At 38.0% G+C, this 25,846-nt stretch overlaps 1 protein-coding gene across 6 annotated transcripts in view; it reads left to right on the top strand.

The window, feature by feature from the left end:
* FREM1 (FRAS1 related extracellular matrix 1) overlaps window positions 1-25,846 on the top strand; it is a 185,171-nt gene that overhangs the window by 93,901 nt on the left and 65,424 nt on the right. For 5 of the 6 annotated variants that reach the window (XM_060199587.1, XM_060199588.1, XM_060199589.1 and 2 more), the window contains 5 exons: window positions 4,790-4,986; window positions 8,830-9,052; window positions 9,481-9,625; window positions 14,776-14,917; window positions 23,070-23,265. In XM_060199587.1, coding sequence (XP_060055570.1) covers window positions 4,790-4,986; window positions 8,830-9,052; window positions 9,481-9,625; window positions 14,776-14,917; window positions 23,070-23,265 — 903 coding nt within the window. Of the gene's footprint in view, window positions 1-1,694; window positions 1,806-4,789; window positions 4,987-8,829; window positions 9,053-9,480; window positions 9,626-14,775; window positions 14,918-23,069; window positions 23,266-25,846 lie in introns of those variants that run through there. The other variant, XR_009552018.1, reaches the window with a different exon arrangement.

Here is a 25,846-nt window from a genome sequence, read left to right as displayed (position 1 = left end):
TTCCAGTTTGAGCCCTCCGCTACCCACCTGCAGGGTAGTCTCTTCATGGGCAGTGAAGTAGGTCTGCAGGTGTCTATCTTTCTCTACCCCCTCTCTGTATCTCCTCCTCTCTCAATTCCTCTCTGTCCTATCCAACAACAGTGACAACAATACAACAAAAGTAATAACAACAATGCTAAACAAGGGCAACAAAAGGGGAAAAAATAGCCTCCAAGAGCAGTGGATTCATAGAGCTGACACCGAGCCCCAGCAATAACCCTGGAGGCAAAAATTTAAAAAAGGCTTCTGCACAGCAAATGAAACCACCACCCAAACAAACCCCATACAGAATGAGAGATCTTTACATGCCATACATCAAACAAAAAGTTAATAACCAAGTATATAAATAGCTCCCCTGCCAAAAAAAAAAAAAAAAGAAAGGAAAAGGTCACTAAGAGTAGTGGATTCTTAATGCCAGTACCTGGCCCCAGAAATAACCTTAGAGGCAAAAAAATAATCATAATAATCCAAAAAGTGGGGAGAGGATATGAAGAGAATATTCACTACAGAACAGATCCAAAAGGCCAACCGACATATGAAAAAATGCTCCCAGTCATTCATTGTCGAAGAAATACAAATAAAGATTATCAGATACCACTTCACCCCTGTGAGAATGTCATACATCAGAAATGATAGTAACGGGAGTCAGGTGGTAGCACAGTGGGTTAAGCGCAGGTGGCGCAAAGAACAAGGACCAGCATAAGGATCCTGGTTTGAGCCCCCAGCTCCCCACCAGCAGGGGAGTCGCTTCACGGGCAGTGAAGCAGGTCTGCAGGTGTCTATCTTTCTCTGTCTACCCTCTCTGTCTTCCCTCCTCTCTCCATTTCTCTCTATCCTATCTAACAACAACAACAGCAATAACTACAACAATAAAAGAAACAAGGGCAACAAAAGGGAATAAATAAATTTTAAAAAATTAAAAAAAGAAATGATAGTAACAACAAAAACTGGAGATTATACGGGGGCAAAGAAACCCTCCTGTACTGCTGGTGGGAATGCAAATTGGCCCAACCCCTGTGGAGAACATCTGGAGAATTTTCAGAAGGCTAGAAATGGACCTACCTTATGGCCTGCAATCCCTCTCCTGGGGATATATCTTAAGCAACCAAACACCATCATTCAAAAAGATCTTTATACACCTATGTTCATAACAGCAATTATTCATTTGTTTATTAGTGATTTAATAATGATTAACAAAATTGTAAGATAACACTGGTACAGTTCCACACAGTTCCCACCACCAGAATTCTGTGTTCCGTCCCCTCCATTGGAAGCTTCCTTATTCTTTTTTTTTATTTCTTTATTATCTTTATTTATTTATTGGATAGAGACAGCCAGAAATTGAGAGGGAAGTGGATTGATAGAGAGTGAGATAGACACCTGCAGCACTGCTCCACCACTTGTGAAGCTTCTCCCTTGCAGATGGGGACTGAGAGTTTGAAACTGGGTTCTTGCACACTGTAAGGTGTGTGTTCAACCAGAGCGCCACAACCTGGCCCCAGCATCCTTATTCTTTATCCCTCTCTGGGAGTATGGACCAAAGTTCTTTTTGTAGTGCAGAAGGTGGAAGGTCTGGCTTTTGTAATTGCTTCTCTGCTATACATGGGCATTGGTAGGTCCATCCTTACCCCCAGCCTGTTTCTATCTTTCCCTAGTGGGATAGGGCTCTGGAGATGTGAGATTCCAGGACACACTGGTGAGGTCATCTGCCTGGGGAGGTCAGGATGGAATCATAGTAGCGTCTGCAACTTGACAGCTGAAAGGCGGTAAGATATAAAGCAAATTGTTCAATAAACAGGAACCCAAAGGTAGGAATAGAGCAAATGAAACTAAGGAACTTCATGTGGGAAGAAGCTAGGAAGTGTATTTTAGGTATGTTCCATGTAGCCCATGATTTTAGTGATTTTTGCCTGAGCCTGATAGCAAGCATGTAGGTGGACTAAAAGTACAGTCTAGGAAGATGGTGGGAGAGTTGAGAAAAAGTCTACAAAACTGGATTAGGGCAGTGAGTAGCTCCCAAATATGAGGAAAGTATATAAAATATCATTATTGTTATCCCCATCAATCTGACTCAGGGCCCTATCTATTCATATTTAGCACAGAACCAGTATAACCACTGAGTCCCAGTCAGTCTAAGCTCTCATTCTATGGTCACAGCTAGGAACATTCTAGGACCAGTCTGTTTTGAGTGGCATAGCAAGCTGGCCCAGTCTCCCTTCAGAGAGGGGCATCAGTCCCTACCATCATAGCAGCACTTTTTTTTTTATAATACACAAAACCTGGTAACGACTTAGTAGCTGTCCAACAACAGATGAGTAACTAAAAAGTATGTTTATATTACTCAGCTATGAAGAATTATGAAATCACCTTCTTTACCTCCTCATCTTGGATAGAGTATGAAAAAATCATGTTAAATGAGATAAATCAGAAAGAAAAGGATGAATGTGGGATGATCTCACTCATAGACAACAGTTGAGAAATAAGAACAGAAGGGGAAACACAAAGCAGAATCTGGGCTGAGTTTGATGTATTGCACCAAAGTAAAGGACTCTGGCTGGGGAGGGAGGGGACTCAGGTGCTGGTGGACAATGGTGGAGGAACAACTAGGTGGAGGGTTAGAGTATTCTGCAGAAAACTGAGAAGTCTTATACATATACCAGCAACTGTATTTACTGTTGACTATAAATCATTAATCCCCTAATTAAGATATTTTAAAAAACGTTATAGCAAAAACTATGAGGAAATGGAGAAAAGAAAAGCCTTCTACATTATTGGTAGAAAGTTATGTAGAAGTTTCTTAGTTTTTTAAAAAATAGGTTTTTGAAATAAGTCTGTAGCATAAAGTTTAAACTATTTTAAGACAAAATAAAATAGAGTGTATTTAAACAAAAAAAATAGTAGTACCATATGAATAGCAAGCCCATTTCTAGTTGTATAGCCAAAGGAAATTAAGCCACTATCTTCTTAATAATAAATCAGTATCTGCACTACTATATTTTTTGCATCATTATTTATAGTCAGAAGTATATATAAATATCTGGTCCCACTGAGAGATGAATGCATAATAATCCATGTCATCTGTACACAATTTAATAGTATTCTTCAATAAAACAGGGAAATGAAGCCACTTGGAACAGTGTGGATGAACCTGGAGGGTGTTGTCCTGAGTAAAACAAGTCAGAGAAAGAGAAACAAATACTGTATATTCTTACTTATATATAAAATCTAAAAACAGCTAAGTGATAGATCAATGATTAGAATAGTGGTTGTCAGGAAGTGAGAGGTGTGGGAAATGAAGAAATATGTTGATCAAGGGGTAAAACCTTTCAGTTATAAAATGACTAGTTAAAATATTGGCTCATTCCAATACTACTATGATTCCAACCTGACTTCCCTGGGCAGATAACCTCACCAATGTGTCCAGAAGTCTCACCTGTCTAGAGCCCTACTTCACTAGGGAAAGACAGGCTGGGAGTATGGATCGACCTGCAAATGTTCATGATCAGTGGCGAAGCATTTATAGAAGCCAGACATTCCACCTTCTGCAACCCATAAGGAATTTTGGTCCATACTCTCAGGAGGATAAAGAATAGGGAAACTTCGTATGGAGGGGATGGGACACAGAGCTCTAGTGATGGGAACTGTGTGGAACTTTACCCGTGTTATCTTAGAATCTTGTTAATCTTTACTAAGTCATATATATATATATATATATATATATATATATATATATATATATATATATATAACTACTGGCTTATATACTTGAAAGCTGCTTTGAGAGTAGAATTTTAATTTTCCTACCATAGCAACATTATAATTATGTAAGGTGAATATGTGATTCACCTTTTGTGGTAAACATTTCTCTTTTATAAATATATATATTTTTATGTATTTTTTATTGGATAGAGATAGAGAAGTTGAGAGGAGAGGAGGAGATAGAGGAGACAGAGAGATACCTGAAGCCCTGCTTCATAATAATAACAATAAACCACTCATGAAGCCTGCCCTCCTCCCCCTTGCAGGTGGGGACCAGGTGCTTGAACCTGGGTCCTTGTGCACTGTAGTGTGTGCACTTAACCAGGTGTGCCATCACCTGGTCTGGTAAACATTTCTCAGTGCACGTATATGTCAAATCATCACGCTGTGTACCTTAACCTTCCACAATGTTGAATGCCTATCATATAAATCAAGAAAATAAAAAGATCAACTATATCTAAAGTTACATAAAATTTCTGTTGATTAATGCATAACATAACAAAACACTTTCCTCTTTAAGGCAGTGTCAAAATATCAAAACAGCAGGCTAATTAATTCTATTTAATTTAGCCAGTTGTTTCATATGTACAACTAGGCAGATGATTGATTGACTTCTACTTTACCTTAATGTGAAAGAGGTGGCTTTTTTCTTATTCAAACATGAATGAACTGCAGTGATTTTAAAGTAGGAAAGTTCTCACTGACATTCATCCCAATTATATGAAGAATATTCATGAAGTCCCTATATATTCTGATTAGCACTTACCACCTTTCTGTTCATCATGAAAACTTAAACACTAGCATATGGTTTATGGAGATCTGTTTTTTATGTTGGAACTGGCAACCATTATAGAAATACTTAATAGCTGATTCTGAGGTCAATTGCTGTGACCTTTTGTTTGCTTTGTTGGAAAAAACTGGGTTAAAGACTGAGGACAAGAAGCTTGAAAGAACTACTTTTATTTACCTGCTGTGTCTTGGTGTGCTTTAGCTTCGTTTCAGTGGAAAGATATGAAGGCTTTGCACATTAACTATGTACAGTCCAGGCATCTAAGGATGGAACCAACTGCTGACCAGTTCACGATGTATGTCTCAGATGGGAAGCGACATTCCATAGAGATACCATTTTATGTTATAATCAACCCCACAAATGATGAAGTTCCTGACTTTGTAGTGCAGAATATCACTGTAAGAAATATATTGGAATTTTCATTTTATCTCTTAACATTTTCTGATTTTTTTTATTTTCACCTAGTCCACTTGTACTTAAAACATTAAGTTGATGAGGAATGAGAAGGATAATAAGCAATGTTATTCTATGCAGTCACTTGGAAAATAGATTTATCTAATACTAATGATGATGTAATTATAATAATAATTGACATATGGCAATTGTATGGATGCATTTATCTGCACATGTTTAGGGTGGAGTGCTTAATTACTTGATCATACTTCTTTACATATATTCATTTTGAATCCTTGTAACAATGTTTAGGAAAATGGTATCATTATTATTGCCATTTAGTATTTGGGAAAGTGAGGGTGGAAAAAACTTAGATTACAGAGCTTGGAAGTAAGTGACAAAAAGGCACAAAGAAATTTTCAACTAAGCAGTCTGGTTCCATAGAATGTTCTCTTAGGGGGAGTCGGGCGGTAGCGCAGGTGGCGCAAAGAGTAAGGACCAGAGTAAGGATCCCAGTTCAAGGCCCTGGCTCCCCATCTGCATAGGAGTCGCTTCACAAGTGGTGAAGAAGGTCTGCAGGTGTCTATCTTTTTCTCCCCCTATATGTCTTCCCCTCCTCTCTCCATTTCTCTCTGTCCTATCCAGCAACAACGATGTCAATAATAACTACAACAATAAAACAACAAGGGTAACGAAAGGGAATAAATAAATAAATATTTTTTAAATTCTTTAAAAAAAAAAAGAATGTTCTCTTAGCCAAGGTTATAATGAGAAGTAGTCTTGATGCACAAGCTATAAACGTCATTCTTATGTAGCTACTTAAATATATGAAATGAAAAATGTATTATTTTTATTTAGTATATTATTTTTATTTAATATTTGTTGGCTACTTAAGATATGCAGTTAAAATGTTTTATAATATCACTTCTCAGACAACAAATAATTCTACATATATATAAATTTTCTTTTCATCCAGATATAGTATAGCACATATTGATTAAATGGCTGACTGAGTACAGGCTTTGGAATAAGAGGGACTTAGGTACTGCTCTTTACTAGTTATAGGGTCCTGGATAAGTTGTTTCTTTCTTTTTTTTTCTTTTCTCCTTTTTCTTTTTCTTTCTTTTTTGCCTCCAGGGTTATTGCTGGGGCTCAGTGCATGCACTACAAATGCACTATTTCCTGCTGCCACTTTTTCCTTCTTCCCTCCCTCCCTCCCTTCCTTCCTTTGTCTTTTTTTTTTCTTCTTCATTTTGTTAGATAGGGCAGAGAATAATTGAGAGGAGAGAGGTAGATAAAGAGGGATAGGGAAGACAGATACCTGCAGACCTGTTTATCCACTCATGAAGCTTTCCCACTGCAGGTGTGGAACGGGTCCTTCTGCGTAATACCGTGTACGCTTAACTGGGTGTACCACTGCCTGGCCCTGATAAATTGTTTCTGTCTATACTTGTATTTCTTCCTTCCCAATATGCATATCAAATCTTCCTTAAATGTTAGCGAGGACAAGATAATCTGGCACACTATAGGTCCTTAGTAAACAAAAAACAGTTTGTATTAGTACTGTTCTTGGACTTGTCATCTTTTTGCTAACACTGACCAAAGCAAACCATTATCTTGCCTTATGTGCCACCAAAAATAATCTTGGGTTTCTCTGGAGATGAATTATGAGATAGAAAATAATCTATAGATGATTTCTTCTATATTTGATATGATATTCCTTCTATATGATATTCCTTCTGTATCCTCTATGTTGTGTGTGTGTGTGTGTGTGTGTGTGTGTCTATTCTAGATTTGGGATTTCTAAAATAATCAGACCACAGGGAAATTGTCTCTTACTCTTGTTTGAAAGTAATAATGCCTTTTACCTATGTAATCTGTAGAGAAACTGTTGTAAAGTAGCAAATAGGAAATCCCACAAATTATTGACAGAACTAATTTTAAGCTTTAAGTACTTTTTAAAAATAACCATATTTCTTTTGCTTTCTTGAAAAAAAGATAATTTTTCATTTTGTATATACTTGTGCTTTTCTGAAGTTGTGCTGCAACTTGCAAAAAATGTTTATTATTTTAACTATTTCAAACATGTCTCATAGTATATCAGAATTTTAAAATACTGGTTTAGCCTTCCTTCACCGTTTTGGTGATGGGAAATGAATCTAAGTTTTCATATATAAGAACAATACACTCTACTACTCAGTTAAACAGTCAATTTGATTTAAAAATCTTGTTGTACTACTTCAATAAACAATTAAATGTTCAAGAAGAAATCCAATATTTCTTCCCATACAGCTCAACCATCTTGTAAACTAGTTTGCTGTTTTATAAAATGAGAAAGTTTGTCATACAATAAGGTGAGCAGTCCCAAGATCTATGAAGAAAGATAATTAGAACATACTTTGAATTGTTTTGTTAAAATTCTTGAGAAAAAGGAAAGTTGGCCATCAAAGATGATTTCATAATTACACCACTGCACATTAAAATATCTTAATCTGTAATAACAAGGGCCAGATAAGAGAAGACTAGCATTTTTTTTAGTTCAAGTATTATATGTAGTAAGCTATTCATCTTTGAAAAATTCAGTGAAAAGTGCTTGCATAAAGCTCCCCTTCAAAATCAGCAGATGGGCTGAAGAGGAAGGGTAATTCTAGAAATCAAAGCCATATATATCCTTCAAGTCTGAAGTGTCCACCAACCATAAAGATATTCATGGTCTCATGATCTACTTTTTTTTTTTTTTTTGCATATCCCTACCTATAGCCTTATACATGTCCTTTCCCACACTGTAATTCTTTTGTTCTTTTTCTTCCCTGTAGGCTATGGGAGCCTGAGGGCTTTTAAACTATAAGTAGGCTTCTTAGCTTAATCCCTCACCCCGGTGATTTGGTGGGTTCCTGAAGTCGTTCTAATACTGCCTTGTGGTGGTCCCAGATGATCTCCTTTGGTATTCCTAGTTGACCTGGGAGAGGAAAGGAGATAAACACAGCTGCTGCTGCTCCGGAGCCCCACCTCCGGAAATCTCCCCACATTGTAATTCTTGATAAACAGTCACATCTAACTTTCGATCCTTGAAAATATTTGTATTCCCCACAGCATTTATTGCAGTGATACTACAGATTCTCACTTAGCATATGTTGTTAGATGTACAAACTTATTCTTTAAATGTTGCTATGTTTCAAAATATGGAAGAGATTTATATATTTGTTCTCTTTGTCCTCACAATGTGAAAAAAAATGAAGGTCAAGACATCTATGTACTATGTAAAGTTCTAAATGACTAGCTCCTACATAAAACAAAAAAAAATTATTCTCTTTGTTTTCAAAGGATTATGAAACCTGGTAGGGGTTGCAGGAAGGTAGTTTAGAAAAGTTAAATGTGAGAAGGTTGGAAAGAAAAAAGGAACTTAGAATAAATACTACTTTATATCTGAAAGAATCCATGAAATTTGAATTCTGAAATATGTATATAATATATATATCTGTCTATATATCTCTGTATTTAAATTCTGTTTTATGAAAATGAATACAGTACTCTGAGCAACTTCCTTTCTTTCTTCCTTTCTTTCTCTCTCTCTCTCTCTCTCTCTCTCTTTTTACCAGAGCACTGTTCAGCTCTGTCGTGTGGTGATACAGTGGCTTGAACTTGGGACCTCAGAGCCTCAGGCATGAAAGTAATTTTTCATAACTGCTACACAGTCTCCTCAGCTTGCAACTTCTTTTTAAAACCAACTGCACATAAATCATATGAAAATTATAAACAGGGTATCTTGAAATTATGTCCTTTGAACTATTCTCCAAAAGAAAACCAAGTTTTGTTTCTCATGTAGCTGACTTTTCTGGCTTGTTTAGGTGTGTGAGGGTCAGATGAAAGAACTGGATTCTTCCATTATCAGTGCTGCTGACCTAGATGTTCCTAAGGATCCCCTGATGTTCAGCATCACTCGCCAACCACGTCATGGCCTCCTCGTCAAGGGGATGTCTAGCAAAAACTTTCTTCAACATAAGCAGTCAGCCATTCCAGACAAGAAGCAAGGTCTTGTTCACAGCTTTCCTATGGAGCTTCTCAATAATGGTAGATCATGTTTCACTTCTGTTTGCTTGTTGTTGACTTAACATTCAAGCCAGAGAAGATTATATATATGTTCAAGTTCACCAGTATAATTCTATCTTTCACCATACAATTGATACCTTTTATCATATGCCACCCAGTCCCCTTCCCTTCTGATAATCACTAATTGATCATAAAAGTCTAAAAATGTATTTATATTTTATTTAGATTGTCCTTTTGTCTAGTTTTTCTCCTCACTAGCCTTAAATAAGAACCTTATAAAATACTTAGATAAAGTTTAATGGAATAAAAGGTAACTTTAACTTTACCAGACAAGTTTAATTCTTAATAGTACTTTGATTAATCATGCTTTGTGATTTAAAACTGATCAGTGTTTTTGGAATAGTTCAGTGGTATGAAAATTGTTTTTCTCTTTTTCTTCTTTATTCCAGGAATGAGCTTGGTATATGTGCATGATAACTCTGAGAGTCTTGCTGATGACTTTATGATCCAGTTGTCAGATGGGAAACATAAGCTACTTAAAACCATTTCAGTAGAAATCACTCCAGTGAATGACGAGAAACCAATGCTCAAAAAGTAAGCTCCTAAAAAGAGTTGTTCTTAAGATTCCTATGAAATTCTATGATATCTAGAATATTAGGTGTAAATGTAGTGTGTACCCACACTGAGAAACAAGTCTTCGACAACTGTCAAACCTTGAGTATAAACATTAATGTTATCTCTCCTTGAAGGTTCTTGAATTAGCCATTTAATTATTTTATTTTCTCTAAAAAAAGTTCTATTTAGTTATAAATAATTAAGAATTATTAAAAACATACAGTATGGAATGAACACTGTGGTATATATTGAATCACATACATGCCATAAATACTCATACACACATACCCCAAAGTGCAATCAATACACAGACTCAATTACAATTTGATAATACTACCTGCAGTCTCCACTATGGATTTGGACCAACTTTTGACTCAGTATTTGAGAAAAGAATAACAATGCTGCTTTTTTTTTTTTTTTATCATCTTGACATTTTACTGTCTCCTAGAACTCTATGTTAGTATATTCCATGAAGATCAACACTCCTTTGCCACCTGATGTCAAAATGACCACTTTTTAAGCATTCTGAGATGTTATTATTAATTACAGACTTTCTCAGTATCTCCCACTGTAGTTAATCAGAGTATAATCATAGGGTACAGAATTTTCATCAATTTATATTGCTCCAGACAGTTCTCTCTTTTTTAAAGGGCTATTTATTTTAGTTTAGTTTAGTTTAGATTTGCCATCAGGGTTATTGCTGAGGCTCAGTGCCAGCACAATGAATCCACTGCTTCCGGCAGCCATTTCTTTCTTTCTTTATTTGATAGGAAAGATAAATTGAGAGGGGAAAAGGAGATAGAAAGGGAGAGAGAGAAAGAGAGAGAGAGAGACAGACAGACAGAGTTATTTCTCTTAATATTGACAATAATACAGAATTATACAAAGCTAGAACTTTAGAAATCCCAACTCTTCTCTGGTGATTATTGTAGAAAATTATTTGCTTCTTGGTACCTCTTTGACCTCTTCACCTTTGTGTTCAGTGGTACAGCAGTAAGAGACATTAAATAGAAACTCTGATTTTTTTTTAGGTAGTGAAAAACTTCCTGAAAGTGTTTAAATTCCATGTTTGCTATACTTTAAGATGAGTCCTCTAAAAAGTCTTCTCCTATTCTAGTCTATTTTCCTGCTGTTTCTTCAGGGGAATAGGAAGGCCTTTCAAAGGTTTTATGGGAAATAGGGATGACAGTTTTTTTTTTTTTTGGACTACTTTACCATAGACATCAGTTTGATTAAAAGTATTTCAGCAGAAATTCTTATTTCCTTGTTATTAAGTTGCAAATATTTTTGGTATAATCTTGATTTGTATAAGCAAAAATTGAAGGATATTTCAGTATGTCGAAACCTTCTTTCTGATTGTCTAAGAGGAGAAAAGGTAAAAATAAACCTCCCATTTTTTTAGAAACACTATTTGAGTTGTAGTCATTTTGGTTCTTCTCAGAAAAATGAAATCTTTTTTTTAAAATATATATATTTTTAAATTTATTTTATTTTATTTATTTATTCCCTTTTGTTGCCCTTGTTTTTTTTTTTAATTGTTGTAGTTATTATTGTTGTTGTCGTTGTTGGATAGGACAGAGAGAAATGGAGAGAGGAGGGGAAGACAGAGAGGAGGAGAGAAAGATAGACACCTACAGACCTGCTTCACCACCTGTGAAGCGACTCCCCTGCAGGTGGGGAGCCGGGGTTCGAACCGGGATCCTTATGCCAGTCCTTGTGCTTTGTGCCACCTGCGCTTAACCCACTGCACTACAGCCTGACTCCCAAAAAATGAAATCTTAATTGCTCATATCAATAAAAATCTTACACTGTGAAAGAGAGATAAAGAGACAATGGAGAGACAATAAATAAAACTGCACTCACTATCCATGAAGTTTCATTTCTCTTTGTTCTTGATGCTCTCATGTGGTAATAAAGATCAAACCTACGGCCTCATGCATAGAAGGCAGGTATTCAACTTTCTGTGCCATAAAAACGCTCCTTGTTGCCTTTTTCGTGCCCTCTAACCTGCTTCCTGAAATAACTTTCCAACTAATAACTTACATCAAAATCCCTGCCCCGTGATCCTTTTCAGGATTACCCAGACTATGGCAAATTTTCTTTGCCTCTGAATTTTTTTTTTTTTACATTTAATTTTGATACTTTGCTCCTACCAAACTCCTTCCCCCCCCCCATCATATTGTTTTCCTGCTTGATTAATATGTTAGTGCTAATACTTAATAATACTTAATCAGCTGTTTAACTATGTTACTGGGTTGTCATAAAAATCATGACACAATTTTGCTTAGAAAAGCACAGGAAATTTCCACCTGCAAGAGGAAGCTTGACGAGTAGTGAAGCAGGGCTGTGGTGTCTCTCTGTCTCTCTCCTCTATCTCCTCCTCCCCTCTCAATTTCTCTCTGTCTCTATCCAATAATTTTATAAAAAAGAATAAATAAAAAAGACCTTTAAAAAAAGCACAAGAAAAATATGTTATGTCTTTTCTGACAACTGAATAGAATAATGAGATCTGTATTCTTCAAATAAAGAGTTAGGTGAAATTCACTTGCTACTACCAGTGATAACATCAGTGCTAGTGGGGAAAAATATGGCCATAACTAAAAGAAGTTAGTAGTGGGTGTCTGGGCTTTGACTCCTCAGTGAAGGAGAGAAAATCCAAAATCCATTAAATGACGTTTGTTGGTGTATTCAAATGTCTTTGATCTGATTCACAAGAAAACTTTCCAGTTTCTCTCAGAAACAAAGTTGCGAAGTTGTGCAGACCTAGGCCAAGTATAAATAATGACTATGACCAAGAGCTAGAAACACAGGTGAAAATAAATCCCTTCCTTACTTTATAGAGATCAGAACAAATGTCCATATTGCCCAAGACATCAGCAGCACCAGAGTAGATCTGCAAAAACCACAGGGCAAAAAGCAACAGCTGCTGGCTGTCCCAGCCCTCTGTTCAAGATGCCAGCAGCTGACCTGACTTCTATAGTGCCTGGAAAAGATAAATGGCTGTGAAAAGAACACTAGTCACCCAAAACATTACCACAGAGAGAGAGTAATGTAGAAGGTCAAAGACTACACAAATATTACCATATGCATGATGATGTATCATAGCCATCAGAATACTTGTATGCAAGTCATTTAGTCTAAATGTATTTACAACTGTTAAAAAATTATTACCAGCCTAGCTTCTTCATGGAACTCTTATGAAAGCCAATTGAAATACTGAAAATGAAATAATTTTACACAATAAAATATAAGTTGACATAAGCTGATATAAGATGACATGTAACCAGCATCATGTAAGCACTTCATTACTATAATCAGTGCTGCTGATTTTTTATTTGGACTTTCATGTGTAAAGTACAATTAAGAGCCCATTTCATGAGAGTGGCTCACATTTTAGATAATTTGAACACTGAAAAATAATTTATTTTCTTTTCTGTTTCTTTCTTTTTCTTTCCCCCACCCCCTTTTTTTTTTCCTGTTGTTGCCTCTGAGGTTATTGCTGGGGCTCGGTGCCTGCACTATGAATCCACTGCTCCTGGAGGCCACTTTTTTCCATTTTTGTTGTCCTTGTTGTTATTGTTGCCACTGCTGTTGTTGCATAGGACAGAGAAAAACTGAGAGAGGAGGGAAAGACAGAGAGAGAGAGAAAGACACCTGCAGGCCTTCATCACCCCTTGTGAAGCGACCCCCTGCAGGTGGGGAGCTCAGAGCCCGAACTAGAATTCTTTTTTTTTCTTTTATTTATTTAAGAAAGGAGACATTAATAAAACCATAGAATAAGAGGGGTACAATTCCGCACAATTCCCATAACCTGATCTCCACATCCCACCCACCCCCCATAGCCTTCTCATTCTCTATCTCTCTGGGAGTATGGATCCAGCGTCGTTGTGGGTTGCAGAGGGTGGAAGGTCTGGCTTCTGTAATTGCTTCCCCGCTGAACATGGGCGTTGACTTCTCAATCCATACTCCCAGTCTGCCTCTCTCTTTCCCTAGTAGGGTGGGGCTCTGAGGACTCTCCAGTACACATTGATGGGGTCGGCTGTCCAGGGAGGTCTGGTCAGCATCCGGAACCTGGTGGTTGAAAAGAGAGTTAACATACAAAGCCAAACAAATTGTTGAACAATCATGGACCTAAAGACTGTAATAGTGCAGATGAAGTGTTGGGGGTATTCCCTGCATGCTCTTGTGTACTTCTGCTTTCAGGTATATATTTTTCCCCTAGTTTATGGGCACGTTTGAACCTATGCTCTATCTCAGGGTACCTGGACTATATCTAGGTTTGGGGACTTTATTGGGGAGTGGAACACCTGGAATGGAATTAGAGAATACTATGAAAGGAAAGGTCTCACCCGAGTGATGAAGCTGAAGGGTTGTCATTCCACACCTGAAGTCTCTGGTCACAGTCTGAAGTGAAGCATGCTGGGGTGGCACTTGTTGCGTTGATAAGGTTACGATCCGCGGATGCAGTATTATTTGATTTGAATTGAGAGCAGCATGCAGAAAAGTGGGCCCCACCCTAAGCTTCCAGGACTGGGGGAAATATAGGCTCTATAATAGAAATGTGAGTAGAACCAGAATTCTTTTGCTGGTCCTTGGGCTTTGCGCCATGTGCTCTCAACCCACTGCGCTACAGGCCTGCCCCCGGAAATCATTTCTTTCTTTTTTTTTTTCTTTTCCCTCCAGGGTTATTGCTGGGCTCGGTGCCTGCACCATGAATCCACCGCTCCTGGAGGCCATTTTTCCCCCTTTTTGTTGCCCTTGTTGTTGTAGCCTCGTTGTGGTTATTATTATTGCCATTGTTGATGTTGTTCGTTGTTGGATAGGACAGAGAGAAATGGAGAGAGGAGGGGAAGACAGAGAGGGGAAGAGAAAGATAAACACCTGCAGACCTGCTTCACTGCCTGTGAAGCGACTCCCCTGCAGGTGGGGAGCTGGGGGCTGGAACCGGGATCCTTATGCCATTCCCTGCGCTTTGCGCCACATGAGCTTAACCCACTGCGCCACCGCCCGACCCCCGGAAATAATTTCTTAATTGTTGATGGCTGGAATTATAGTAGTCTTTACAAATGTACCTTGTTAAAATAATATCTTCTAATTTCATATCAACATATAGATGTTCCTTTTCACAGAAAAGCTGAAATTACAATGAGGACGGGTGAAACTCGTATTGTTTCTAGTGCTGTTCTTTCAGCCATAGACGAAGACACACCCAGGGAGAAGATTTATTATTTATTTGAAAGACTTCCCCTAAATGGGCAACTTCAACTTAAGGTTAGTGAACTTTGTACTTTTATTTTCAAGATTAGTGTAACAGGTGGGGGGTCGGGCGGTAGCACAGTGGGTTAAGTGCATGTGGCACAAAGCTCAAGGACCAGCATAAGGATCCGGGTTGGAGCCCCAGCTCCCCACCTGCAGGGGAGTCACTTCCCCACCTGCAGGGGAGTCACTTCACAGGCGGTGAAGCAGGTCTGCAGGTGTCTTTCTCTCCCCCTCTCTGTCTTCCCCTCCTCTCTCCATTTTTCTCTGTCCTGTCCAACAACGGCAATAAATTATTGTTTGGGAGTGTTGGGAGTGGGTTGGGAGTGTTGGGAAGTGTTGGGAGTCAGGCGGTAAGTGCAGGTGTCACAAAGCACAAGGACTGGTGTAAGGATCCTGGTTCAAGCCCACGGCTCCCCACCTGCAGGGGAGTTGATTAACAATCAGTGAAGCAGGTCTGCAGGTGTCTCTCTTTCTCTCCCCCTCTCTGTCTTCCCTTCCTCTCTCCATTTCTCTCTGTCCTATCCAACAATGATGACATCAATAACAACAACAATAATAATAACTACAACAACAAGGGCAGCAAAAGGTGGAAAAGCAAATTTTAAAAAATTAAAAAAGATAGTGTAACAGGTATGAATTTTTATAATGCACACATTTATATAATGAAATTTATTTTCTAATAGTTTTCCCACAAGTAAAAATTTGTATTAGTGATTTAATAATAATGTTTGACAAGATTGTGGGATAAGAAGGTACAATTCCATACAGTCCCTACCACCAGAGTTCTATATCCCCTCCCCTCCATTGGAAATTTCCTTACTTTTTACCCCACTGGGAGTGTGGACCAAAGATCTTTATGGGGAGCAGAAGGTGCAAGGTCTGGTTTTTGTAATTGCTTCTTTGTTGGACATGGTATTGACAGGTCAATCCATACCACCCAGACTGTTTCTATGTTTCTCTAGTGGGCTAGGGCTCTGTGGAGGTGGTGTTCCAGGATACATTCCTTAGTGAGGTCATCTGCCCAGGGAAATCAGGTTGGCGTCATAGTAGCATCTCCAACTTCGTGGCAGATTATTGGAGCTGGAGGGTTGACATCCCAGGCCTACGGTCTCTGGGCATAGTCCAAAGTGAAACAAGTTGAGGTGACACTAGTTCCATTAATTTGGTTGAGATCAGCAGATGCAGTATCAAAGGTATGGATCAAGAGAAACATGAAGGAAAATGAGCAAAGCCCAGAGATTCCAGGAATGAGGAAAGTCCCTTGCTGTCTTAAAGGTTAAGAAGGCAATAGATAATTATTATTATTTCTCCTCAGTTTGTGTACCTTTCATTGTCTTATTGCATAAATTAGAAATTCCTGTACTTTGTTTAAAAAGAGCTGTGACAAGGAATATCTGTGCTTTGTTTCTTTCTTTTTTTTATTTAAGAAAGGATAAATTAACAAAACCATAGGGTAGGAGGGGTACAACTCCACACAATTCCCACCACCCAATCTCCATATCCCACCCCCTCCCCTGATAGCTTTGCAATTCTCTATCCCTCTGGGAACATGGACCCAGGGTCATTGAGGTTTCCAGAAGGTGGAAGGTCTGGCTTCTGTAATTGCTTCCCCGCTGAACATGGGCATTAACTGGTCGGTCCATACTCCCAGTCTGCCTCTCTCTTTTCCTAGTAGGGTGGGTCTCTGGGGAAGCAGAGCTCCAGGACACATTGGTGGGGTCTTCAGTCCAGGGAAGCCTGGCCGGCATCCTGATGACATCTGGAACCTGGTGACTGAAAAGAGAGTTAACATACAAAGCCAAATAAATTGTTGAGCAATCATGGACCCAAAGCTTGGAATAGTGGAGAGGAAGTGTTAGGGAGGTACTCACTGCAAACTCTAGTGTACTTCTGCTTTCAGGTATATATTTTGCAGTAGTTTATGGATACGTGTGCACATAAGCTCTCTCTCACAGAACCTGGTGTATATCTAGGTTTTGGGACTTTGTTAGAAAGTGAACCACCTGGGATGTAATTAGAGCATACTATGAAAGGAAAGGTCTCACCAGAGTAATGAAGCTGAAGGGTTGTCATTCCACATGTGAAGTCTCTGGACACAGTCTGAAGTGAAGCATGTTGAGGTAGCAATCGTTGTGTTGATTAGGTTGCGATCGGTAGATGCAATATTATTTGATATGGATTGGGAGAGGCATACGGGAAAGTGGGCCCTATCCAAGGGTTCCAGGACTGGGGGAAGTAGAGGCTCTATAGTGGAGATGTGAGGTTCCTGCTGTCTTAGGGTTCCAAAAGACAATCGATAGTTAATGTTATCATCACATTATTTGGTAATTGGGTTAACTTTGAAAAGTCCTTTTGTTAGGGTTTGCTGTACAGTACCCAGTATCTTGTATATAGCTGTGCTATTAGTTGCTTCTGATCTACTTGGTCTAGGCTTTTGAGAGAGTCCGCATATCAAATACACAGCCTATATATTAAAAAAACTCAGTCTGTGTTTTAAAAAACTTCGAGACATACAATTTATTTTCCCCCTCTCATATTAATTAACTAGTGATTTATATGACTACATTTTACTAGGAGTGTACATAAACACCATTCCCACCACCAAAAGACAGTGACCTATCCCTCCCACCCCCCACTGGCCCAGGAAGCTGCATGTCTACCCCTCACCACAGGGTTTTTACTTTGGTGCCCTGTGCTTTGTCTCTGTTCTTAGCAAGAAAACTAGATTCTTACTATTTTTTAAAATATTTATTTATTTATTCCCTTTTGTTGCCCTTGTTCTTTTATTGTTGTTGTCATTGTTATAGGACAGAGAGAAATGGAGAGAGGAGGGGAAGACAGAGAGGGCAAGAGAAAGACAAGACACCTGCAGACCTGCTTCACTGCCTGTGAAGCGACTCCCCTGTAGGTGGGGAGCTGGGGGCTTGAACCAGGATCCTTACACGGGTCCTTGTGCTTTGTGCCACGTAGGCTTAACCCACTGCGCTACCGCCTGACTCCCAATTCTTACTATTAAATAAGATATTAGGTATAGACTATTTTCAGTATGTTTTATAGGAAAATTTCCTTTGTTCCTACTTTTTTGAAAAAATTTAATAGAAACCATTAAGCTTATCAAATGGTCTCCTGCATCAATTAATATAATTATGTGGTTATTCTTTAGTTTGCTTATGTGATAGACTATATTACTAGGTTTTTCTGATATTGAATTTACCTTGTACTCCAGTAATTAATCCTTCTTGGCAGTTTACCAGATTTTTTTTTTACTTGCAATACATATAATTTTTGTCTTTTACATCCGGTATCTCAATATACAATATTGGGCATACCAACGTTCATTCTCATTTAGTCTCTATCTCCCTCTCAATTAAGCTTTAGACTGTTCTCAATTGCATAAAAATTCAGATTCTTTCCCTCAGGGAATTTAGATCTTTAGAAATTGAGAGTCTTCTTCTAGTGCCTCCTCGTAACTTCTGATTCCCATCTCTCTTACCCTGGGCATTGTGTTACAAGGATTGAGAACAGCAGCACCAGGACATCAAATCTTCTATTATTTATATTTCAGAAATTATATAAGTATTATCACCTCCTGCATTCTCAGTGAGTCTCAGCATTGATCAACCTTCATATGTCTCAATTCTCATTTCTCTCCTGGTACAAAGACAGTCTCTAGTTCTTACTAAGCCAAATTATTCTGTATTAAAAGTTAAATCAATGTAGAAGCCAGAAGCTTAGTGCTTTTATTCTTCTGTCTTATTTCCTCATATAGCACCAGAGCTTGCTTGCTGAGGTTTGAATCATGAACCAGAAAGGATGTATAGGGAAACACTTCATGATATCTTCTTATACTTCTAATACCTGTCAGGTTTTAACAACTGCTCTATTCAAATCTAGTGAAACTCATGGCATAATAAATGAATGCCCTTGAATTTGCATATGTTCTAGATGATGAAAAGCAAATATATATGGAAAATACTAGGGGCAAAACAGTAAAGTCACCTGGATTTTGTTGCTCACTCTTTCCAACTTGTGTGGATTAATAATAGTTTGCTTTACTTTAGTCCTGAAATAGCAAAATGTTAGTCTTATCCTCACTGCTTGCAAGATGTCCATGGATTGGCTGAACACAAATTATGAATCAGTCACTTGAGAAGGTCACTGGAGCAATCTGTCAAAATATTTATTTGAATGGCAGAGTAAGGCTAGCGACAGCAACTATCAACCATTCCCAATGTGCTTATTTGACTGAATGTTTAACTTTTAATCTAATGTAAATACAGCCCCAGAAAAGCATCAGGATTCATTTTGTGTGGAACGACTTGATTGTCTTAGATTGTAGGCACCATAGAGAATCAGAGTGAAGAGCAATCACTGATTTAAATTGAGGTACAGCTGTGTCCTTATTTCATTTCAAAGAGTAATGAAGCAGAAATGCTGTAAGAGTTCACACGTTTGGGTGGCTTGGGAACTGAAGTGTTTTGGGTATGTGAAAATCCAGATGGGTCCAGGTTCCCAGTATGACAACACATAGCTCTTGCTCATCTCCCTGAGGCTCTCCAAATCTCTACAAGACCAAGGACCTGGACTTCATGCCTCCTGAACTTTCTCGAAGGAAACTTGTTTTCTGTGGACCTCCTTCCATTTTTTCAGCCTCAGTCTAATACTAAAGGCTGTTCTTAATTGAGGCAAAGGTGGGGTTAGGGGGTGGAAGGCTCGCAAATAACTTCATCAAATCAGGCCTTGAATTTGGAAGCAGAATTGGACAATTTAACAGAAAGGAGAGCAAAATATCTCTTGTATTAGTTTCTGGAGAAAGTATTACGAAGGGGATAAGTTAAATAGAATTGAAGAATATAGAATTTAAAATCTAAAAGAGAATATTTAAAAAATTAATTGTGCGAATTGATCTTATGATGGAAATAATCAGTGAACTCTGTTATTAAGATATAATTGACTTTCTCCCCGCGAGCATTGGGGATCATGTCTGTGTGCAAACATCAGTTTGAAAATTGTTTTAAAGATTTACTTTATTATTTAAATTATATGGAAGAGAGGTTTTTATATTAGGAGAGAACAGTCGGTGCACTATTCCAAGGGCTAAAATATCGAAATGGAATGACAAAATGGAATTGGTAAAATAATGAGAAGAGGAAAATATAAAGCATTTTTTAAAATTTTTTATTTAAGAAAGGATTAATGAACAAAAACATAAGGTAGGAGGGGTACAACTCCACACAATTCCCACCACCCAATCTCCATAACCCACCCCCTCCCATGATAGCTTTCCCATTCTCTAGCCCTCTGGGAGCATGGACCCAGGGTCGTTGAGGGTTGCAGAAGGTAGAAGGTCTGGCTTCTGTAATTGCTTCCCCGCTGAACATGGGCGTTGACTGGTCAGTCCATACTCCCAGTCTGTCTCTCTCTTTCCCTAGTAAGGTGTGTCTCTGGGGAAGCTGAGCTCCAGGACACATTGGTGGGGTCTTCAATCCAGAGAAGCCTGGCCAGCATCCTGATGGCATCTGGAACCTGGTGACTGAAAAGAGTTAACATACGAAGCCAAACAATTTGTTGAGCAATCATGGATCCCAAGCTTGGAATAGTGGAGAGGAAGTGTTAGGGAGGTACTCACTGCAAACTCTAGTGTACTACTGCTTTCAGGTATATATTTTGCAGTAGTTTATGGATACGTGTGCACATAAGCTCTCTCTGATGGAAACTGGTGTATATCTAGGTTTTGGGACTTTGTTAGAAAGTGAACTACCTGAGATGAAATTAGAGTGTACTATAAAAGGAAAGGTCTCACCCGAGTAATGAAGCTGAAGGGTTGTCATTCCACACGTGAAGTCTCTGGACACAGTCTGAGGTGAAGCAAGGTATATATACACAATGGAATACTATGCAGCTATCAAAAACAATGAACCCACCTTCTCTGACCCATCTTGGACAGAGCTAGAAGGAATTATGTTAAGTGAACTAAGTTAGAAAGATAAAGATGAGTATTGGATGATCCCACTCATCAATAGAAGTTGATTAAGAAGATCTGAAAGGGAAACTAAAAGCAGGACCTGATCAAATTGTAAGTAGGGCACCAAAGTAAAAACCCTGTGGTGAGGGGTAGACATGCAGCTTCCTGGGCCAGTGGGGGGTGGGAGTGGGCTGGAGGGATGGATCACAGTCCTTTGGTGGTGGGAATGGTGTTTATGTACACTCCTAGCAAAATGTAGACATATAAATCAGTAGTTAATTAATATGAGAGGGGGGAAATCAATTGTATGTCTCAAAGTTTCTCAAAACACAAACTGAATCTTTTTAATAGATAGGCTGTGTATTTGATATGCGGACTCTCTCAAAAGCCTAGACCAAGTAGATTAGAAGCATCCAATAGCACAGCTATATACAAGATACTGGATACTGTACAGCAAACCATAACAAAAGGACTTTTCAAAGTTAACCCAATTACCAAATAATGTGATGATAACATTAACTATCGATTGTCTCTTTGAACCCTAAGACAGCAGGAACCTCACATCTCCACTATAGAGCCCCTACTTCCCCCAGTCTTGGAACCCTTGGATAGGGCCCACTTTCCCAGATGTGTCTCCCAATCCAAACCAAATAACATTGCATCCGCCGATCACAGCCTAACCAACGCAACGATTGCCACCTCAATATAAAGCATTTTTGACAGGAAGTAGAAGTCTGTGGAATGGAATATCAAGGGAAATAAAAAGCAAATAATTTTAATTTCTTTTTAATCTCTTAAACCAAACAGGAAATAATGCAAGATAATATGATGTAGTGAGTTGTTAAGATGGTCTTTCTCTTGGTTTATGAAATTAAAACATTTTTAGAGAAAGTTCTGTCTTAAAAAAAAGAAGGGGGTAGGACTGGGCAGTGGCACACCTGGTTAAGTGCACATATCACGAGGGACAAGGACCAAGGTTTGAGCCCCAGCTCCCCACCTGCAAGAGGGAAGCTTCACAAGCAGTGAAGCAGGTCTTCAGGTGTCTCTCTGTCTCTCTCCTCCTTTTCCCTCTCAATTTCTCACTGTCATATCAAGTATAGTAGAAAGAAAAGAAAAAAAATGCCTGCTGGGAGCAGTGGACTTATACTGATGGCACTGAGCCTCAATGATAATCCTGGTGGGATTTTTTAACAAATTTTAAAAAAATAAATAAAATGAATGGAACATAGTTGACTATCAAAAATATTGATTGGATATTTTATATATCAACAAAGAGATGAGACAATTAGTTCACTGTATTAGTTGAGCAACTTCATTTAATTAAGATTTAATTTAATTTTAATAAAACTTTGACAATGAAAAAGAAAACATGATTGAAATAATCACATCAGACAACTTTGTAAAGCATCATTTCTGTAATAAAGCATATATAAAATAATAGAATTATTAATCAGATACAAATTTTGGTAATGTTTTTCTAATGTTGTGAGTTGTCAACTTTCAGCTGACCCCAGAAAAGGAACCTCTTTTAATTAAAAATGCCACAATTTCTGCCTTGAGTTTTGTATAAAATCTAAGTTTCATTAATGCTGACTTTTAAAAGAAAATCTGATAAAAATAAGTATTTTTCTGACTTAGGATATAAATATAGGAGTGACAGATATCATGATGATTTTCTTTGGACATTAATAACTCTGGAAAATGTACTGAGAGTAAATATATCCATTTATTTTTGTTTTGTCTACTTCAGTTGAGTCCAAATCAGTTAAAAATAGGTTTGGTTAGTTGCACAATGATATGAACTAAAGAAGAAAAAAGAAACCCCAAATGAAACACATTTAATTTTAAAAGAACCTATTCCAGCAACTCAATTACCCACCTGCTCTCATTAATTGGAATATTTAATCAACTGTAATTGCTTATGATAAATACCTTGGAAATAACACTGCTGTTGAATTGCCACATGACTTTCAAAAATCTTTTATAAAATCTAGTTTCCTCCAAAATTTAAGTTATTTATAGTTTAATACTTTTCCTTAAAAGGGGGAAAACAAGATTATATGACAAAATTTTGAATCTGAAATTTCTCTGAAGTATCATTTATAATGGAGCTTTTCAGGGGATGTGGAAAATGTCCATTACTGCAGTTTGAGGAAACAAACAAACAAAAAATGGACAACTGAATAATTCTGCTTTCAGATAGGGAGGGACTGGGTCCCTCTCCAACCTGGCATGAAGTGCACTCAGGAGGAAGTGGATCTGAATTTTCTGAGATACAAACACACTGGAGCAATGGATTCCCAGGATCAAGACAGTTTCACCTTCTACCTCTGGGATGGCGAAAACAGGTCACCCGCTTCTAACTGTCGTATCACCATCAAGGATACCAAAAAAGGTAATAACAAAAAAAAAAAAAAGAAGAAGAAAGAAAGAAAAGAAAAAGAACAAAAGCATTTATACCAAGGCTTATTAGGATAAATCATTTATAACCAAAACTTTTGTAACTGAAGTTTTATAACCGAAAGTGAGCTCTTGCAAGCACTCAAATGCTTTCTCTTTCCTTTTCCCTTCTCTTTTCCCTCCCTCTCTCTCTTTTCCATATTTCTGTAATTCTTTCCTTTATCCCTTCTTTGTATCCTTTATACCTGTAATTCCATCACATGTGATTCTGTGGTTTGATTCCACACCTGTTTTATCTGGGATCCATATGGTTCATGAAAGTAACCAATTCATTCTATTAATTATCTTTATTTATTTATTTATTTATTGGATAGAGACAGCCAGGAATTGAGAGGAGATGGGGAAATAGAGAGGGAGAGAGACAAAGAGACACCTGCAACACTACTTTAACCACTCGAGAAGCTTTCCCCCTGCAGGTGGGGGCCAGGGGCTTGAACTTATGTCCTTATACATTGTAACATGCACTCAACCAGGTGCACCACTGCCTGACCAGCCAATTCATTCTTTATTTCCTGTATTCTAGAAATTAACCTTGCCCAAATAGAACTTCACAGGCTGTTTAAGTATCAGAATTCTTTTTAATTTTTATTTATAAAAAGGAAATATTGACAAAACCATAAGATCTAAGAGGGGTACAACTCCCTACAATTCTCACCACTGGAACTCTGTATCCCCTCCCCTCCCCTGATACCTTTCCTATTCTTTATCCTTCTGGGAGTATGGACCCAAGGTCATTGTGGGTTGCAGAAGGTGGAAGGTCTGGCTTCTGTAATTGCGGGGGGTTAATGTTTTACAGTTGACAGGAAATACAGTAGTTTGTACATGCATGACATTTCTCATTTTTCCACACAACAGTACAACCCCCACTAGGTCCTCTGCCATCCTGTTCCAGGACCTGAACTTCCCCACCCACCCCAGAGTCTTTTACTTTGGTGCAATACACCAACTCCAGTCCAGGTTCTGCTTAGTGTTTTCTCTTCGGATCTTGTTTTTCAACTTCTGCCTGTGAATGAGATCATCCCATATTCATCCTTCTGTTTCTGACTTATTTAACTTAACATGATTTCTTCAGGCTTCATCCAAGATGGACTTGAAACGGTGAAATCATCATTTTTACTCTGCAAAATGTCTAATATTTCTAGTTTATCTCTCCATTTAACTCCTTCATTTCTGTGTTGATTTTCTGCCTGGATGATCTGTCAAGTTTAGAAAGTGGGGTGTTGAAGTCCCCTACTATGACTGTGTTGCTGTTAATATATTGCTATAGCTCTTTCAGTAGATGTTTGATGTATTTAGATGGCTTATCATTGGGTGCATAGATGTTAATAATTGATAAGTCCTCTTGGTTGACTGACTCTCTGAGCATTAAGTAATGTCCATGACTATCTTTTTAAATTTTTAATTAACTCCCCAGTCTCTTCTGCAACTGGCATATGATTATGTTTTTTAGTTACTTTATCAGGAAGCTAATGGATTTCCTAGCAGGACTTATAAACACATCAAACAGATAAGTTAGCATATTAACATTTCAGAAGCTCAGAATTTCTGTGGTCTCTTTTTGCCTCATTTTGTATTATCTCTCTACAGTAGTTTCCTTTTTTAACCATAATTGTTAACTCTAAATAAATCTGTACTGAATTTTGAGACTAAATCATAGCCTTGATATTGAGCATTTGGTCTATTTCCATTAGGAAGCTATTATAAGTAACATTATTCTTCCCAATTGTGCTGTGTCTTCTTATTTGTGCAGTGGCAAAAATGACGTGGAGATATTTTTAAAATGTTTGGAAGAACATTGTCTGTTGTTGACCCTAATCCATATACTGCTGTTACATTGCTAAAAAATTATATTGTGGGTGGGCAGGGGTAGATACCATAATGGTTATACAAAGAGGCTCTCATGCCTGAGGCTCCAAAGTCCTCAGTTCAAACCCCCACCCCCACCACCATAAACCAGAGCTGAGCATTACTCTGTTAAAAACAAACAGACAGACAAACATAATTGCATTGGATAAGCTCAGATGCACCTTCTTCCCTCAGATCCATCTTTATTATTTTATTTGAGGAGTGGGGAAGGGAAGATTATGTTGATTTTCTTTCTTATACTTTATTATGGGGTTAATGGTTTACAGTTCAGCTGTTAACACATAAATACAACTTCTCAGCTCCCCATTATAGGTATCTAGATGCCTGCAAGGCACTCACTCCCCCAACCCAAATCCTTTTCCCCTGTGATACCCCGCAACCCCAGTGCCCCTCCATCTCATTCCTTTCCCTCATTCCCCATAGTCCTTTTTTATTGTATTTTCAGTGGAGAAACACACCATTTATTAACAAAAATACCTCTTTGAGATGTACAAGGAGTGTGGATGCTGTAAGACAAAGCAAACCCCAGTCATGAGACACCACATATGTCATTCAAACCCCAGTCATGAGACACAACATATGTCATTCAAAATCAAGTGTCTGATGTCCAGGTTATCAGAGTTATCTTCTATTTCTTATAAAATAACTTG

This window comes from Erinaceus europaeus, chromosome 10 (assembly GCF_950295315.1).
Source record: "Erinaceus europaeus chromosome 10, mEriEur2.1, whole genome shotgun sequence".
Lineage (NCBI taxonomy): Eukaryota > Metazoa > Chordata > Mammalia > Eulipotyphla > Erinaceidae > Erinaceus > Erinaceus europaeus.
This window is presented reverse-complemented; position numbering and strand designations above follow the sequence as displayed.